The sequence below is a fragment of the Apiospora hydei genome (assembly GCF_038363865.1).
Source record: "Apiospora hydei strain CBS 114990 chromosome Unknown utg000003l_segment0_segment0, whole genome shotgun sequence".
In the NCBI taxonomy this organism is placed as follows: domain Eukaryota; kingdom Fungi; phylum Ascomycota; class Sordariomycetes; order Amphisphaeriales; family Apiosporaceae; genus Apiospora; species Apiospora hydei.
In genome coordinates, this window is record NW_027117362.1 from 1,346,346 (window position 1) to 1,364,449 (window position 18,104).

An 18,104-nucleotide genomic window follows, 5' to 3' on the forward strand; every position below is an offset into this window, starting at 1 on the left:
AGCCATGACAGCCATCTCAGCTGGAGACCGCCCATCGGAGAAGCCACAGGTCCGATCAAAGCCAACCGAGTCACAAATGTGCTTTGGCCCTGACAATTCGAAACCAACACGTCCTAAAATGGGACATGTGCCAGCGTCTCGCAGAACCCAATCTCAGTCTCGAACAAGCAAGACGCAAGCTGGACCATGGACAAACCGGGCACCCTACTATAACTCCTGTTCGCCTCCGTTATCCGCCCCAACTTCCCAAACACGTCAGTCCGCCCAGGAGGATCCCTCGTGGACGCCACCACGAACCGGGTGGGCTCGATACAGTACGTCCTCTCCCAGTTACTCATCACCAAGTCGAACCTCGGGGTCCGGAAGAACAGCCGCAGCTGGTTGGAGGAACTCTCCCCCACTGCTGCGTCCGCTTCAAGTAATGCGTCAGCTCGACCCAGTCCTTGGCACGGCTCGAGCCGTCAATCCATAAGGTCACGGGACCCAGCTTTAGGTGGACGCTGCGCGGGATTCTGGGGTCGTAGATGAACCGCAGACAGGAATCGGCGCAGTGGGGGTCCGTCGCGAGGAATTGGTTGACGGAGCAGAACATGGCGAAGGCTTCGACGAAGCACTGGAGGTTGACCCGGAATATCGCGTTTCTGGAGGAAGAAGAAGAAGAAGAAGAAGGGGCGGGACGGCTCGCCGCCCTCGTGGTGGGATTGACGGAATGGCGGAAGGCGGCGAGGAGGCGTCCGTCCAGGGCGTCGAGCTTGGCGGTCTTGTTGTTGGCCTGCCTGCTCACGAGCGAGGGCTGGCGGAGGTGGACGGGCTTTTCGCGCCGGACGACCAGGCCCCAGATTTGGTTGCGGAGCTCGGCGGGGAGACTGAGGAGAGTAGTCCGGGAGGGATTCTGTGGTGTTGAAGCCATGGCGTCTTGTGCGTCACGGTCTGGAGTCCAATAAAAACTGTAGGGTGGATGGCAAGAATAGTGACTTGCTCGTGGCAATCTTTTGATTTGTACCCAATTCGTGCAAAGAATAACGGACAGAGTGTATATATCTTTTTATTCTGTTGGCTCTAATCCATAGCAATCGGATGGGCTTTTTAATATCCTCCCTATATTAAAATTTATCTTGAAGCTTTCATCAAACCGTGGTATTCAAACTGTGTCAATATTACTTTAAGCATTTCAAGGCATTGGATCCAACCCGTATGTGCAGGTCTTGTTGCACTGAATGATACAAAATTTGATTGAGGAGCAAAAGCAAAAAAAGAAAAAAATTGAATGATTTGTTGCAAGAGGGACTCTATTGATCAGTGCCCTCTTCAGGGACGAGCGACAGGCGAGTATATTTCTCTTCACCTTCTATTTACTCCTTGACGTCTCCCAGGGTCCTGTAAACCCCCATCTTGACCTCCTCGAAGTGAAGTGCCAGCCATTCCGGGAATTTCAACTGCTTTGGACCTTGCGCTGTAGGGAGATTGTAGGTCCTCTTTGCCCAATATTCATGCCAATCCCATGCAAAATCCTCCTGCCCGTCAGGGACGAGGTTGAAGGCGTAATTGACACACTTGGGCGTGTGCTTGTGCAACATCTGCACGAAGCGCAGCCAAATCCTCTTTGGATCCCCTTGCTGCGAGGGCTCAACCCAGCAGATCACCTTGCCGGTCGTGAACGCAGGAACAGGATCCCACATGAAAAGGGTCATCCATTCCACGCCAGCTCTCGGGCCCAGTACAAGGAAGGTGTTGCAGCGCATGAACACCGGAAAGGCTTCCAGGTAGACCTGCTTGCTGACTTGGAATAGTGCAACCCGCTTCAGATCCTCGTACAATTTGTCGTCCTCGCCCCATGTGTCGTCATCATCGTCCGGTTGGTAAAGCCCGCGGGCTGCAAGATCATTCCACGCCGAAGTATCCGACTTGCTGAGACTGATGTTTTGGTTCAAAATGCCGCTGCGAATCGGGTTGCTGATGCAGTATGGATCAAACACGCGGATGAACTCATTCTGCCTCAGAGCAAACTCCAGGATGCTTGTGCGAATCTCAGGAGGGAGCGGCTGGAAGCGAAACGGGGAGGATACATTTGTTTCCATACTTGCAAGGTGGGCTCTTGGGGTATTTGTGAGAAGTTACCCTATGGTTGGTGATGATAGAAGAAAGTCTTGCAGTTCGTGATCCTGCCCAAGTCTAGTCTCAAGTCGTGAGCCAACAAAAGCGATCAAACCGGAAGTAGCCGAAGACGGACTGAATTTCAGCCTGAATTTATGAGTGAAATCTTCGTAGTAATCAGACAGAGTAGTTGTGATGAAGTAAGAGGCTGGTTTCAAGTTGCGTAGAATTATTTCCAAGTCGTAGTTTCCTCTTCTTGATACGGGTAGGCATTCTTTTATTTTATATTTTCCTTTTTCTAATTCGTTCTTTTAGCCTTTTAGAAGCCACTCAAGACTAGCTCCGCCTAGAGAGAACAAACTCACAAACACAGTACCCCGTGTAATAGCCCGGCTTTACCAGGACTTTAACTATACTAGTGGATACCAGGAACCAGTTTCCTGAAAGAGTCTAAAAGAAAGAAACCAGACATTATTATGGTTGGCGAATGGACTTTCTTCGCCCCCTTCCTCCTAATTGTACTGACAGCGAACGAAATCTTTTATTTTTACGTATACTTATACTCTTATTATCACGATCCTTCGTATGGTATATTCCGGAAGGATATCTCAAGCCGGTCGTTGCATCGGTCACATGTTGTTGTAAACCGTAGGGCGTCCAGTCAGAAACGTCCGGCTAAAAGATAAAGGGGTGGAACAGACGATATCGAAGTGGAGTTTTCTCCTTGCGGGAAACCCTTTGGGGTTGTTTCTCCACACCACCATGGACCTTCCATCCCGCCGGTTCGGCCCCTAGACCGTCCGTCGACGCCCTATCCCTAGTTTGACTCGATGCTAACGCCCATTCGGCATGTCCTGCCTGGGCCGGTCCGCGGGAGCCAATTACTCATAGATTGAGGGCATCGGGTTCGATCTGGGTCCTATATCAAATGCATCTCGCGCTCTTTGTCTATCCATCGGAATGCTGAATCAATTTCCGTAGATCTCACGACAAGTGCTAAAAGCGACCAATCCTAAGGTTTTGAAGCATAGGAAACCTCTGCTGTCATGGACGCAGCGTCCAACCCCACAGTGCACCTCCAGCACATGCCCCCGGGGGTGCAGCCGGAGTCCGACGCGACCTTCGAGCAACTGAGACAGAGCCTGTCGCGAGTGGTGTCGCGGGGATCTAAAGGAGTCGTGGACAGCGGCGACTTGCCTGGGAACCCCGTAGAGAAGGATCTGCATCGGGGGGTAGTGATCGCACACGCTCGTCATGGCCGCGGCGCCGAAATCAACAACCCCGAACTTGAAGCTGGCCAGCCACCACCCCCCTCGACACCTACACTTCCCCCACCGCCGAGCCCTTCCCCGAAGGCGGCCTCCGCGCCTGGCTCGTCGTCCTCTCCGCCTTCGCCATGTCCTTCGCCTCCTTCGGCTTCATGGTCAGCATCGGCACGCTGCAGTCGCACTGGCACGCCCACCAGCTCGCCCACCTGACCTCGCGCGACGTCGGCTGGATCCCCTCCGTCTTCACCTACCTGTCCCTCGCCCTGGGGCTCTGGGTCGGCCCCCTCTTCGACCGGTACGGGCCCCGCTGGATCGCGCTCGGCGGGTCCGCGGGGTACTTGCTCATGATCTTCTTGCTCGCCGAGTGCACGCAGTTCTGGCACTTTTTGCTGTGCTGCGGCGTCCTGGGCGGCGTCTCGGCCGCCGCGCTGACGACGACGCCGTTGGCGGTGGTGGCGCATTGGTTTGAGCGGCGGAGGGGGTTCGCGCAGGGGGTCGTCATGATTGGGAGTTCGTTCGGCGGACTCACCCTGCCGCTAATCCTGCAAGCTACCATCCCGAAATACGGATACGCCTGGTCGATCCGCATCCTGGGCTTCATCTTCGCGGGCTGTCTCCTGATCAGCAACGTCCTAATGAAAGCCCGGATCCCCCCGCTCCGCTCCCGCCGGAACCACCCCCAAGCCCAGCGCGAGAAGAAGCCAGACCAACCCATCATCTCCCTCGCCATCTTCGCCGACCTCCGCTTCACCCTCCTGACCGTCAGCGTCTTCGGCTTCGAAATCGTCCTCTTCAGCGCCCTCGGCCTCCTGCCCACCTACGCCGCCCTCGTCAACCCCGCCGCCGAGACGACGGGCTTCTACCTCATCGCCCTCCTCAACGGCGTCAGCTGCCTCGGCCGGCTGGGCCCCGGCTGGTTCGCCGACAAGGTCGGCCGCTTCAACATGCTGCTCGCCATGACCGTGTTCACGTTGGTCTGGATGCTCGCGCTGTGGCTGCCCCTCGGCCAGACGTCGCTCGGCGCCCTCTACGCCTTCGCGGCCCTCTTCGGGTTCGGCACGGGCGGCTGGATGGCGCTGACGCCGGCGTGCGTGGGGCAGCTGTGCCGCGCTGACGAGTTTGGACGCTACTACGGGACCATGTACTTTGTGGCCTCGCTCGCAACGCTCGTGTGTATTCCCATCAGCGGCGAGTTGGTCGAGAGCGTCGGGCCGACGGCGTACGTTGTGTTCCTCTGCGCCGTGTTGGGCTTGAGCTTGATCAGTTTCATATTCAGTCGGTGGGCATGTTTGGGTAGACGGTGGCTTGTGATGGCCAAGGTATGAAGGGGATGGGATTGGAATATATAAAGATAATTGCTTTTGTGTTTATGATTTATATATATTCTTTTTACATGCGGTGTATTATCAAGGGCTCAGTCTCCCGAATTCCACCTTCATCTAAACTCATATTTCCCACCGAGACGCCATGCCAAAATGTTGACAATAGAAGACAGGCTGCCGCTAGCCGGTATGTGTGTGTGTGGCTACCCGGCAAGCCCAAAAAATGCCCAAAAGGTAAGACGTGCTGCCTAGTCAAAGACATCAGTAGCATACCGCGCATTCCTCAACTCATCCCACCAAACCTTCGCCTCCTCCTCACTAATCTCCACCCCTCCTCCTTCAGCTGCGCCGCCCGATGCATCTTGAGCGCCACCTCCGTGACCGCGTCCCCGACGGCCTTGCTGCCGCAAATGTACAAGCGGGCGCCAGCATCCCACGCCTCCTTGACGTCGAGCCGGTCCTCCCAGATGGCGTCCTGCACGTATTTTTGGCCAGCGCTCGCCTCCGGCTTGCGGCTGTACACGCGCCGCACCTTGACCGCGCCCGACTGCTCCCAGTGCGAGAGCTCGTCCGAGTACAGGTCGTCCCGGCCCGGCTCGCGGCACCCGTAGTACAGCGTCGCCGGCGCCAGCTTGCGGCCCGCGCCCAGCATCGCCGCGCGTTCCTGGATGAAGCCGCGGAAGGGGGCCAGGCCCGTGCCGGCCGCGACGCAGATGATCGGCGTCGTCTCGCTGTCCGCGGGCAGGTGGAAGGCCGTGTGCGACGGGCGGATCGAGACGTTGAGTCGGTCGCCCGGCTTCAGGGCGGACAGGTACGTGGACGCGACACCGACGTACTGGCCCTGGCCCGACTTGGACGGGGCGTCCAGGATGGAGAACGTCAGAGTGACGTGGGATGGGTTCCAGAGCGGCGAAGACGAAATGGAGCTGGAATGATGTTAGTTAACAATTCAAAGCAAATCGGGGCAATATGCGATGGCTTACTATTGACGCACGCGCATAGGCGGGAGCATGGTAAGGAACGAAGCCAGGGGCAGGTCGACAGCCGGGTACTTCTCGAGCAGGTCGAGCACGGACACGCGCTTGGCAATGACCTCGGTCGCGAAAGCGTCAGCAGCGAGGCGCTGAAGCTCGGCCTTGACCTTCTCGTCCACGGAGAATTCGGCCAGCATGGCGATGTTGCGCTTGGTCGCGGGCTGCGCCAGCTCGACGTAGGCGCCGAAGATGTCGTTGGCCGAGACGGGCATGCCGGTGGGCAGCGAGGTCTGCGCATCGGTCTTGATGGTGAGACTGGCGTCCCAGGCGAGACCGAAGCGCTTCAAGGCGCGCTGGACCGTGACCGCGGGGTTGATCGGCAAGACGGCTAGGTAGTCGCCAGCCCGGTAGGTGGAGGAGCTGGGCAGCTTGATCTCGAGATGTCTCTTGACCGGCTCGCCCTCGGCCGTCAATGAGCGGCTCTCCACTACCTCGGCTTCCATCAGGTCTTGTCGGAGAGTAGACAAGCGTGGCTTGTCGACAGTAACACTGAGGGCAGAGGCGAGGAATGGCTCCTCTTCGCCCTGGGCAGCGCCGTAGCGCTTGGCAAGAGCGGGCCAGAGCTGCTCATCCTCCCAGGCCTCGAAGTCGGTGAAGCAATCGCCGCTCGCGACATCGGCAAGACCGATGGGCGCAAGTCGCTCGGCGCCGGCCTCTGCGAGCTTGTCATTGACGAGCTTGGGGATACGGTGGAAGGTCTGGGCCCACTCGTGGTGACCGCAGCCAAACACGGCATAGGAGGAGTCCTTGAGAGTGCTTGCGTCCTTGATGCTCTCGACCCAGTTGACGAAAAGGCCGGCATTATCGGGAGGCTGGCCCTCGTACGAGGCAGTAATGACAACAGTTGGTTGGTCCTTGGGCAGGCTTCCGAACGAGCTGTCCATGCAGTCCAGCTTCTCGACCTTGAACCCGTGACGCGGCGCATCGGAAGCGAGACGCTGAGCCAAGGCTTCACAAGTACCGCTGTTGGAACCGTAGAGGACAGTCAAGGGCTTTCCAGCACCAGTACCCGGTACCGGTGTGCCGTCTCTTGATGCCTTGGAGCTAGCTGCCTTCTCTGGGCTAGTGCCAGATAAGCGATGCTCCAGCTGGGTGGGCGTCATGCCATCGCGGAGAATGGCTCGCATATAGAACTCATCGGGCTTGATGGTCAATGTCTGCTTGATGTCGCCATCGTATCTATCCATGACGAAGTTGAAGTTCTGCAGCAGCATGGCGATAGCCAGCAGGGCCTCCTGCCAAGCGAACGGCCTGCCGATGCAGCCACGAGCGCCATTGCCGAAGGGCTTCCAGCCGTTGCGCGGCAGCTTCTCGAAGTTCTCGTCGAGCATGCGCTCAGGCTTGAACTCATTTGCGTCATCGCCGTAGACGGTGGGGTCCAGGTGAGACTTGGACAGAAGGAGAAGCAGTCTGTCTTTGGCCTGGATGGGGTACTTGCCGGCCAGAAGCATGTCTTCCTTAGCATGCACGCCAAACGCCGGGATGGGCGCGTCGAGTCGGAGAACCTCACGAAGGATGGCGTTGAGGTAGGGAAGCTTGGACAAGTGGTCCACGGTGATCTGGCCCTTGCCGATAACGTTGTCGACTTCTTCCTGGGCTTTGCGGTAGACTTCGGGGTGCTTCAGCAGTTGTGCGAATGTGAAAGAGAGCAGACCACTGGTGGTCTCGTGACCGGCAATCAGGAACGTGATCAAGTTGTCGGTAATGGATTGATCGGTCATCTTCTTGCCAGTCCGGGAATCGACACCGTTCAGCATGGCGCCCATCAGATCCTTGCGGTCGCTGGGATTGGCCTTGCGCTCCTGCAGCACCTCGTCCGCAGTCTTGCGGAGAGTCTCGATGTCCTCATAGTACTTCTGGTTCTCCTTGCTGTAGAACCACGAAGCGACGGCCGGACGGCGAGACCGGTTGCCAGCCTCGACGAGGAAGTCACCCATGGCCTCGACGAACGGGTGCATCTCGGGCTTGTAGAAACTGTTGAAGCGGTAGTCCATGGAGCAGAGCGCTAATGTGTCGAGGGCCAGACGCGTGAAGTCGTCCGTGACCATGATCGGAGTGTTGGAGCCGTAGCGGGCCCACTTCATGGCCAATTGGCCGGCGATGTCTCGCATCTCATCGAACATGCCTCGGATGCTCACGGGGCCGAAAGCGGGAACCAGGACTCGGTGGGCGATGCCCCAGTTCTCCTCGTCGATGAAGGCGCTGAAAAGACCGTCGTGGACGGCATCTCTGATCTCCTTCAGAGCGGAATCGGGGATCTTGATGAAACGCTTCTCATCGCACGCCTCGTCGACCAGGTTGTGGGTGCTGAGAACGACGAGAGGGCCGGTGGGGAGGTTGAGGCGGTAAATCTCGCCATACTTGTCCGCAAGGGACTTCAGTGACTTCAAAGGGCACCGAGGGTCGATTTCGCTAACATTCCAGCCCAGGAAGGGCAGTCCCGGAGGCTCGGGTACCGGAGTGCTTTCCGACATTCTGAACACCGGCAAACCGATTCAGATGTGGGGTAGGGGCGATGATGTCAACTCAGTATATCAGTCGATCGAGGTCGGCTGATGAAGAAAAGAACTAGTTGATGAACTGGTATGAAATAACTAAGTAAGTAAAGTAGGATGGTTAGTTGAAGAAGTAGTAGGAGGAAGAGACCAAGCTGAAGTGATCTGCAACCAGGTAAAAGTTGGTAAAAGTTGGTATATGCTGCTTCAGCTCTGGGATGGGCTTGTCGCAGAAGTCAATGGGCATGAAATAAATTTATAGCTGTGGCGCTTTCGCCCTTCCCTGCCTGCACTGCACTGCATTCCGGAAGTGCTGGGCTACTCCCTCCCCCTAAGTTCTTAGCGGCCTTCAGAGACCCTGGAGTCGTCGGCAGGTCCACTGCTGCCATTGCCCGCAGTGGGCTTTGAGGGCTTTGCGACGCGGAGGGCCGCTGTCGAACCATTTTCGCCGGTCCCGATCCACTGATCTCTTGGGGCAGTGCGGGCTGGTGCAGTGCAGAATCTGGTTCTAGCAAAAGTACCGTGATTATTCAGCCGAGCCAGGCGTAACGTAACCGTGCCGTCAAGATCGTATCACGCCGCGACACGAATTGCGGATTGCTGCTGTGTGCGCCGGGAGCCAGGCGCCAGGGAGGTTCGAGAATCGGCTACGAGGCAGAAATATGGAGCCGAGAGAACGAATCCATGTCGTCAATGGCATGACGATTGTTAATAACGGGGTTTTGTAGCGACGGTCGCCATGCCGGAGGCCCATAGAAACTCCTTTGCGCCTCGGCTCATCGGACAGGTCGGCTGCCAAGTCTTCTGTAGCGCTGCCTGCTGGGCTGGCCCAACCAGCTAAACTGAGATGCGACAGGGGATGCAGTGGCAGCGCTCCACCAACTCACATGCACCCAGCCGAATCTGCAGTGGCCTAGAGCTTGGCTGCAATGGAAGTCGCATTCAGAAATGCCACCAATATTGGGTAAGCGAGGCCAACTGCACAAATCAGGGGCACTGCGCAGGCCAGATTGGGAAGTGGTAACCGATTTGGTCGGGTTCGGTATCGGTCAGTCGGCCGCCTCGGGAGAAGTTTGGAAGGCATGCAGAAGCACCGGCGAACACTTCCCTTTTCCGCTGACGTTGACAGGCTGTCAATACGACGTTGGCTGACTGATTACTGGTCGACTACCGGCATTGCTGTCAATTAAGGTTAATTGCCGCATGGCGGCCACACACTTCACGATCATGGTTGCCCATAATTAATACGACCGCTCCAGGACATGCTCAAAGTCCGTCTCCGTCGGGCCAACTGTCTGAACGGCGGCGTTTCACGAGGAGGAGTCTCCGCCATCCGCCTGTCTGCCAGAGGTTTAGTTGGCTTTTAGGCAGTGCGCTTGGTGCCAATCCCGCCACTAAAATTAACCAGTCTAGGGCTCATTGGCCAGCATAACCCTGCCCCTCCTATTCTTGCTTGGGGTAAAACATTGCGCCGACTTGGCAGCTTGATCTTCGCTCATGCATTTGCACGTCAAAACGTTTCCCTGCGATGCGGCATTTGACACATGCCAAATTGACTTGGGACCATTGACGCAAGTAGGTTTGGAATATCTATATCGCGAACTTATTTAACCATATCCTACATATCCTTCTTGCCTTCACGGCTGGTAATCACTACTGCTATCTTGATCATCGCCGTCGACCGCCGCCGCGGCAACCCGACGACGGCGCGCAACACGTTGCTTCTTGAACGCCCTCGGCTCGCGCACCGTGATCTCTTCGGCAGCGGACGACGAGGACACCGACACCGACGCCGACGCCGACGAGGAAGAGGAATCCAGTTTGCGCTTGTCCCCCTGCTTGACGGCGTTGCGGATCATCTTGGACACCTCGAACGAAAAGCCCGTGTTGATGCCGCCGTCGGGCCGGACCTCATAGCCCGCCCGCTTCTCCGGTCCCTCGACCATCTCGTACAGGGTCGTACCGTGGTAGTCTTTCGGCATCCACGACGTAACCGTATTTGTGGCCGCTACACGTGGTTGGATTGAGGATTATGTCAGCCTCCCATTTACGACATGCCTGCATATACGATGATGTGTAAGTAGTCATCTGCGCTTACTCACCTTTCAGCATGATGCCGTACGAGGCATTGTAAAAGTTGCCTCCCTTGGTCGGGTCGGCCGGTGCCTGCGTCGCGCATGCAATGAAGAACCGGTTCCCGTTGTTCTCCTTGTGGGTGAAGCGCGAGTAGTTGATAGAGCACAGCTCCGACGGCGGCGCCAGGTCCAAATCATCGAAGGTGACCGACTTCCCGTTGAACTCGAAACTGAAGTTCTTCTCCTCGCGCATCATGTCCATGCGCGGCGCCCCCGAATTGGCGATGGCGTCCTCGTAGTCCTGGATGATCTCGTCAGGCAGCCGGGACTTGAGCATATTCCAGCCCAAGCTCGCCATCCCCTGCGCCTTGTAGTTGAGCCGGCGCTCGTACGCCTGGCGCGCCGGCGTGTTGAGCCGCTTGTTGCAGGTCGTGAGCCGCAGCCCGGGCTGGTGCCGCGACCCGCACGTGTAGCCGAAGTGGCAGAGCTGGCCCGGGTCCTCGCGGCGGCGGTCGACCACGTCGAGGCAGATCTCGGTGAAGGCCTCGCGCATCGCCTCGTCGGGGAAGAAGTTGCGGAGCACGACCATGACGAGCTCCTTGGTGTCCTCGTCGCGGAACTGCACGCTCTCGTCCTGCTCGATGATGTACTGGAGCTTCGAGAAGTCGATCGTCTTCGTGCCGCGCCGCAGGCCCTTGTTGTAGCGCGGGTCCTTCAGGGGCTTGCCCTTCCAGTAGGCATCCCACTCATCCTGCGCCTTTTGGGTGCCTGCGGTGTAGAAGTTATTGATGGGATATGGAGTTTCCAGTCTCTTCAAGTATACTGTCTTGATCGAGTGGAGGTATTTCTTTTTCTGAGCGGGAGACCAGTTGATACCAAGGCGCTTCTCGATCTGCTTGGCAGTCTCTTCTACTACTACGGCTTTCATGGCGGGCGATTTCAGGGGCTTCTTGGACTAAGAGCTGACGGCAAGAGAGACGGTAGACAGTATCGAGACGCCGCTGTCCCAGGCTCGGTGCACTTATGAGATACATCCTAACGAGAACGCGCCAGTCCTTTGTGTGAAAGCTAGGCTCCTACTCGACGAGTTCGGCCAAGGTGATCCCAGGACGTTTGGGGGCCATCCCCAGATCATAACGTTTTTGGCGAGATGACACAAGGGGTTTAGCAAGTACACCTATTCGACGAAAACGAATTCGGGTTTCTATGAAGTCCATTGTGCTGAGGATATTTCGGCCCTTCTTTGATATCTGTCTCTTGACAAAGGTCGAGGGTGCTGCTCAAAGAAGAACCCCATTCTCGACTCGACCCTTCTGAGACAATGGCGCACAGCCAGCTTCTAGAAATATCTCAACGCATTTTGTCTGCCGAGTTTGGGTTTAGCGCGTAGCTTCATTTTGGAGAAGAATATCTACGCAGTCTTTTCGCAGGTTTCGAACTCGTGGTCGATCACGAGGATCCCCGTACTCTGGCGGCCTTTAGAGGTCGACGAACTGTTGTCAACATGGGCTAAGCGAGGCTTGACAATGCAAGTGGAGCAGTATTCCCGGTGAATCCTCTACTTTAGGAGAGAAATACTGCATCATGTTTGCAGAGCATGTTCTCGTGGGATTTCCGAGACAGATGGGAGCCTTCAAAAAGCCCTGAACTCAAACTCGATGATGATGGAAGTTGTTATGAGATCATGTCTGCAGTCCAGCCAAGTAAAGGGGCCAACGGTGAAGAAGCCGAACAAGACACGGGAGAAACCCGAGATCTAGGAACGGCAGCAGATCTGAACGTCTCGGAAGTCTTGACAACATGGCGTATAATCACCATAAATTCCCGTAACCGCTTCTTGGCTAACCGCAAGACACATTACCCTCTACTGCTAGCTTCGCGAAGTCCTTGGGAAGGGCTTTCGGCGAAACCTATCTGGCAGGCTCATGCGAATCAGAACTTCATTTTGTCTTCTATGGAAAGTAAAAGACTCACCCGTCGGCACGAAAGCTTTTAATTTGGAATGCTGACCCGGACAAATATCACAGGGTCCGTGCTTTCGTTTTCTATGGCGGGTCCAACGGTGGCCGGATCTTTGATAACACACCACCTACGGAGATAACGCCCTTTAACTTTGGGTAAGGTATATAGCAAAGGAGTGTATTTCATAAGTGCTAGCTAAAGAAAGGTGGAAGACAAAATTGAATCCATAACAAGAAAACGAGTCCTCCCCTCCAAGTTCAATATCATACCAAACCATCAAAGATATTCATGTGTTCTCATGACCGTCCAGAAGAGAAAAGGGGCCCAGGGCTAGCTTAGCACACAAAGCCACAGTCCAGATCCAACGTAGATTTGATTGTCACAAAGCCTTCTCTATGCCATTTGCCAACGTTGCAGTGATCATTGTTTTGGCCAGCCAAAGCCGCTACCCAGTGTACGTTGTTGTATTCAAAGGCAAACTACAGTATATGGCTAGTTAGTATGTAATTTACCTAACAGGCCGCGGAGACCGCCATTGATATCAGGGGAAAAAAGTTGGATTACTTACCGGTCTACTTTTCCTCAGGTCCACTTCAAAGGAGAGGTCCATGGGCAAGCCGTGGCCGCCGATGCTGCCGAACATAACCTTGTCCACAGGTTCTTTGAAATCGCCTTCGTTCACGTAAGCCTTTTTGCCGTCATAGACTTTGATGGTCAGCCAGGTATAGTGAAGGTATGGCCGGTTCACCTCCACGTGGATGTGGAGACCGCACCAGCCGCCCTCGAATCGTCTCTCGATAGAGGTGTTGGTAGGAGCGCCCAGGGCCTTGGCGGCGAGGCTGAGGACGGCCAGGAAGACGGTAATAGCATGCATCTCGGATGAATTTGTGTGTATTGACTCCGGTCAAACGTCAACGGTTGTGAACGGAAGTTGTTCCAACTTCTTGAGAGGGGTCAATAGTCAAGATCTTGGTGAGCGAATGTGGTAGTTGGTGGATGATGGATGTGGTTCGTGTGTGCTGATGAGAGGACTTAGGTCAAGCAGACGAGAAAGGGATCGAGGGCAGGGCTTTATACGCAAGCCTCTGAGTCACCAAAAGGGGACGGAGGAGGGGCATTTTTCCTGCACTTTCTCCGGCCGCTATAAAGGTTTTGCTAATCCATAAGTGTCTTAAATTTTAAATTGTTTTTCAAGTCTAAAAGGTATTAGGGTATAATACCTCCTTTTTGAGTCGATATGTGTTGGGTTTGCTCGGTTTTTAATCACTTGCTTCTGCTAGCCTGCGCTGGTATGAGTCGAAAAGTAAAAGAATAAAAAAAAGCCAATAGTCAAGATCTGTTAATGCTGAATCTGCAAGAGAGAGAGAGAAAGCTTGCTGGATTGGCGTGATGATGGGAATTAACTTATTTATCCTTTCGCTTTTCGACTCATACTAGCGCAGGCCATCAGAAGTAGGTGGCTCAAAACCGAGCAGACTAAACACACAACAACTCAAAAAGAAGGTATTGCGATAATGGGGATGATGCCTTAAGAGCTGTTTCCCACGTAGGCAAAAGTCGCCTTATATACACCAGAAGCACTGAGCGGACGATACATAATAGACACCATTCCGATAAATGTGTCTGAATATCATCAGATCAGTCTATGCAAGCGAGATAACAGGTCTTTGGAATCGGATCCAAAGTTCGGACTGTCGAGAGGCAGTGGATCTAGATAGTATGCCGGGCAATCCTAAAATTGGCTCACAACACGCTCCATAATACACCATAGTTTACTCACTATAGAGACGACACACGTGAAATATTCACAAGGGTTGAGCCAACCTATAGATATATTTAACCCAACTTTTCGGCTTGTAGTACGGGACCTTAGAGTGAAACCACGGAGTGTAAAGCCTCGTGCAAGGCTTAAGATAAAATAGTGTCAGATCAGATTCTAAACCTATTGCTACCGATCAGCTAGCGATGCATAGCATTTTCGTCACACTCCGTACTACGCACATACATCAACACCGCCACATCAACGCTACTATAAGCACGTAGGCGCTGGTGTGGTCACGTCAGTGAGTCTACATGTGGCGGCGGCGATGTCTGGATTCCCAGTTTGGAGGATGTCTAGATAAACAGACTTGATAGCTGCCAACCCGAGTGATGAAGACCGTTGACGTACTGGCTGCCTATTGTAAGGAAGATTCCCGTACAGGTTCAGCATTGCTATGAATATACATTTAGCATCAGAAGAGCTGGTAGATTGATACTGTGGATGGGACGCCGCTCAGGTCTGGCGATTTGCTCCATGGCAATTCCGAAAGAGGCTCAATGACAAGCTGAAATCCCATTAACCACAAATATAGACCACGTTGGGATATCAAAAGGGAACATTGCTAACTGTCGAAATGACCGTTGGTCATATAATTGAATTGGTCGTTTCCCGGATTACCCATCCGCGAAAGGTTGAGTTAGGAGTATGACCCATCTACCAGTCTCCTACGGTAATATATTTCAACATACATGAATCGGAGACCGTGATAGTTCATTCCCCAAGTTAATTCTGCTTGGTGTTCAGCCGGAGGTGGCCAGATATTGTACCAGGCAATTGAGAAAGCTTAGTTCAACGACACGATTAATGTCTTCGGAGAAAGGGGAAGCGCGATCATTTGAACATGTATATATCCTACGGTCCTCTTCTTCGTGATCAATTAGAAACCAGTCTCTGAACACACTCCATCTAACATTTCGAGACCATTTCACCTGGTGCTATTGGACGACCAAAGATTACAACAAGCACCCCTCATACTACCATCAGAGGGCGTCTATACAATCAACGGCAATCAATCCCATACTCTCAACCCTCATCCCCTTTCTACACCCAACACCACCACCATGGACGACCTAAACCCCTTCAAGTCCTTCCCCAAACCCCTCCCCTAATCCACATCAACGGCCACCCGGGCGTCGGCAAGCTCACCGTCGCCCGCTGCCTCCAAGCCCTCCTGAACAAGTACTCCTCCGCCCGCCTCGTGGAGATGAACCGCCTCGTCAACCAGGCCACCGCCGCCGTCCTCGACCGGGCGGAGCCGGGCTACCACGACCTGCGCCAGGAGCTCCGCTACGCCGTCTTCGAGGCCCTGGCCAAGAACCCCGCCACCCACCACCACGCCTACATCTTCACCGACAGCCAGACGGCCGACCTCGTCGGCGCGGGCGTCTGCGCAGAAGTACGTCTGCGCTGCGCGGCAGCGGCGGTCCGACCTGATCTCGGTCGTGCTGTTGTGCGATGAGGAGGCCCACCTGGAGCGGGTGTGCGCGGCGGACCGGGTCGCGCGCGGGGAAAAGCTCGTGGATGTGCCTTGGGTCAAGATGCTGCGGGAGAAGACGCTGATTCACCGGTTTAACAAATTTTCCGCCGAGGTCGGCTCGCTTGAAGTGGACGTCACCGATGTAACCCCCAAGGAGAGGCGGCGGACAGGATATTTCGACATATCCTGGATGTCTGTCCGGAGATGAGAATGCCAGCTGCATGAGGCCATTTCTTATGAGAAAATTAGAATGTACAATTATCTACAGAGTCAAAGAGGTATCGCGTATATGTGAAAATAGAAAGGGATAGGGAATCAAAACATGGAATGATCTGCCAATAAACAGATCAGTGTAAACACTTCAAACTCGCAAAACCGTGACTCCACCTCAAACCGCCCATGATTGCGACCATGAACGCTAGACCGATAACGACGCTAGTAAACCCGTAGATATAAGCATGCCGCCTTCTCAGTCCCGTCAATTCGGAAACCCAGGTCGACACCGTAGTGAGGCACCCGCAGAACCCGTCCTCGATGCCCTGAAGCACCTGACACCCGATGACCCCGCCCGATGGGACATGCGCAAGATCCCAAGCCATGCCCAAGATCGCGGTGCCAAAGATATTGACAGCGAAGGTGCCGAGGGGGAAGGAGGCGATGCGGCCGTTCAGGTACATTGACGCGTAGAACCGGCCGAGGCACCCAAGCGGCGCGAACACCAGGGCGAAAGTGGCGCCACCCCGCCACGTCTCCGATGCCCCACGGTGCGAGGAGCGGTCTGGCGCAAAGATGGAAAGGAGAACTGCGCCTAGCCAGCAACCCCACGCCAGAAGCACACAGACTCTGTCGACGACCTTGCGGGTGGCGAAGAACGGTAGCGACGGTGTGACTGGCTCGAGGCAGATGGCAAGGTGGGCCCCAACGAACAGGCCCGAGATAGACAGGGACACGGTGGTGAGAACGACCGCAAGCAACGCCATGAAGGAAAAGCCGCCGTTTCGTGGCGTGGTGGTACTTCCACCGTCGGGGGTAGTCAAGTCGTTGGAAAGAGCGAGGAAGACATCTCGGATGAAGGAGGAGAAGGATGTGAACGAGCCGCAGAAGCCGGTCGCCAGGCCAATGTAGAGCGGGATCGTCTTCTTGGTCGCCATGTGCGCCTTCTTCGCGGCAGCGAGGTCGATATCAGCAGCGCGCCCCGGGCTGGAGTCCCCGCTGCCTTCATCTTCGCAGGCTTTCTTGGCCTGTTGGATTTGCTGGTGGTACTTTGGAGTTCCCCATTCGTTGAGAAACAGCTTGCGATCTTCCGACAAGAAGCCCATCACAATACATCCTGCGAAGTTGGGCCAAACCACGCTGGTAGCCAACGGCGCGCCTGGGTAGTAGGTCAAGGCTTGTAGCCCAAGTCTCGCCAGAGTGCCGAAGATGGAAAACAGGATCAAGTACGAGATGGTGTACAGCTGGGTGGCCAGCCGGGAGACGTCATAGGTCTCGCGATGCGGTTCCTTTCCTGGAGGCTGCTTTCCCGCTTGAGACTCACTATCTCGCCGCCGCCTCTGCTGGTCTCTGCTGTATTGTTGATCCAGGCTCCTCGTCCGCTCTAGGGACGAGCGGTGCTTGTAGATCTCGGCATCATCACGATTCTCAATCGGCGCGAAAGCAGATGCCTCGGCAATGTTCGCATACGAATCTGGAACATCGTAGTCGAACTTCGAGGCAGACGAAGCGCGGCGATGTCGGCTGGCTTGTCCAGTGGAGACTTGCGAAGACGAGGGCGGGTGTCCTGTCTTGGCACCTGCGAGGCGGTGGTCTCCGGACTCCGGCTTGGCGGAGATGCCCCTGTGTTCTTTCGGGCCGCGGTCCTGCGTTGGCTCTCCATCTCCTTGCTGCTTCGAGATAGGATTACTCGATTCCAATGACTCAGAGTCAGCTGGCGTCTTTTCCATACTATTCGAGACCTTGACGCCAAATCCATTTTGTGGTGACGTCGTGTCAGGGCGAGGTGAGGTAACCTCACTCAGGTTTTGTGCTTGCGTCATTGTACGTCGCGTGCAATCAATCAGGTACAATTGAGGTGGTGCACGTCGACCGTAAAGTACGACCCTCTAACCAAGAGTAACGAGACGTGTGTATCAAGAGGAGAGATCGAGTTGTTGTTGTTGCATCTCGGGATAGCGTCATTCCTCCCGAGATCCGGGTCGCATGGTGCCTGTCGGTCTGTCGAGCCAAGAAAAGTAATTGCATCGGTAGACGCAGGTTTGGAATCGAATTGTTTGTTTTCTTACGCAGCCTTACGTAAAGCCCCGCCTGGCGGCTCTAGTCCGCTGTTCGGATCCTCCCCAGATAACCTTAGTGGGCTGAGGCCAGCGCTACAGGGGTAGCTCCCCACCGCTGTTGCCCCCCAAGCTTATCGCTTATCTCCCGGACAGGTACCCAAACAGAGCGCCCAGCAGGAGCACACACCCAGAGAGCCCCGCGCTCCCAGCCATGCAGCATGACCGACCACCAACTGGACGAACGGACACTCCGCCATCTGCGAGATAGGCTGGACTCCGGCA

At 55.3% G+C, this 18,104-nt stretch overlaps 8 protein-coding genes across 8 annotated transcripts; 3 read left to right on the forward strand and 5 right to left on the reverse strand.

The window, feature by feature from the left end:
- Nucleotides 1-4: 4 nt before the first annotated feature.
- PG997_002248 (uncharacterized protein) lies at nucleotides 5-904 on the forward strand (the record flags this gene model as incomplete). Its single annotated transcript, XM_066806563.1, has 2 exons — nucleotides 5-314; nucleotides 540-904. 2 exons carry the CDS (start codon nucleotides 5-7, stop codon nucleotides 902-904), a joined length of 675 nt encoding a protein of 224 aa, XP_066673859.1.
- Nucleotides 905-1,352: 448 nt separating this feature from the next.
- Nucleotides 1,353-2,078, reverse strand: PG997_002249 (uncharacterized protein; the record flags this gene model as incomplete). Its single annotated transcript, XM_066806564.1, has 1 exon — nucleotides 1,353-2,078. One exon carries the CDS (start codon nucleotides 2,076-2,078, stop codon nucleotides 1,353-1,355), a length of 726 nt encoding a protein of 241 aa, XP_066673860.1.
- A 1,062-nt stretch (nucleotides 2,079-3,140) lies between these two features.
- Nucleotides 3,141-4,687, forward strand: PG997_002250 (MFS general substrate transporter; the record flags this gene model as incomplete). Its single annotated transcript, XM_066806565.1, has 2 exons — nucleotides 3,141-3,302; nucleotides 3,437-4,687. 2 exons carry the CDS (start codon nucleotides 3,141-3,143, stop codon nucleotides 4,685-4,687), a joined length of 1,413 nt encoding a protein of 470 aa, XP_066673861.1.
- Nucleotides 4,688-4,967: 280 nt separating this feature from the next.
- Nucleotides 4,968-8,192, reverse strand: PG997_002251 (Cytochrome P450; the record flags this gene model as incomplete). Its single annotated transcript, XM_066806566.1, has 2 exons — nucleotides 4,968-5,610; nucleotides 5,668-8,192. The coding sequence occupies 2 exons, from the start codon at nucleotides 8,190-8,192 to the stop codon at nucleotides 4,968-4,970; spliced, it is 3,168 nt and encodes a 1,055-aa protein (XP_066673862.1).
- Nucleotides 8,193-9,850: 1,658 nt separating this feature from the next.
- PG997_002252 (uncharacterized protein) lies at nucleotides 9,851-11,216 on the reverse strand (the record flags this gene model as incomplete). The annotated part of the gene is made up of 2 exons (XM_066806567.1): nucleotides 9,851-10,221; nucleotides 10,316-11,216. 2 exons carry the CDS (start codon nucleotides 11,214-11,216, stop codon nucleotides 9,851-9,853), a joined length of 1,272 nt encoding a protein of 423 aa, XP_066673863.1.
- A 483-nt stretch (nucleotides 11,217-11,699) lies between these two features.
- On the reverse strand, nucleotides 11,700-13,124 carry PG997_002253 (uncharacterized protein; the record flags this gene model as incomplete). The annotated part of the gene is made up of 2 exons (XM_066806568.1): nucleotides 11,700-11,846; nucleotides 12,819-13,124. 2 exons carry the CDS (start codon nucleotides 13,122-13,124, stop codon nucleotides 11,700-11,702), a joined length of 453 nt encoding a protein of 150 aa, XP_066673864.1.
- A 2,152-nt stretch (nucleotides 13,125-15,276) lies between these two features.
- PG997_002254 (uncharacterized protein) lies at nucleotides 15,277-15,757 on the forward strand (the record flags this gene model as incomplete). Its single annotated transcript, XM_066806569.1, has 2 exons — nucleotides 15,277-15,468; nucleotides 15,491-15,757. The coding sequence occupies 2 exons, from the start codon at nucleotides 15,277-15,279 to the stop codon at nucleotides 15,755-15,757; spliced, it is 459 nt and encodes a 152-aa protein (XP_066673865.1).
- A 139-nt stretch (nucleotides 15,758-15,896) lies between these two features.
- Nucleotides 15,897-17,585, reverse strand: PG997_002255 (uncharacterized protein; the record flags this gene model as incomplete). The annotated part of the gene is made up of 1 exon (XM_066806570.1): nucleotides 15,897-17,585. One exon carries the CDS (start codon nucleotides 17,583-17,585, stop codon nucleotides 15,897-15,899), a length of 1,689 nt encoding a protein of 562 aa, XP_066673866.1.
- Between the last annotated feature and the right edge of the window lie 519 nt (nucleotides 17,586-18,104).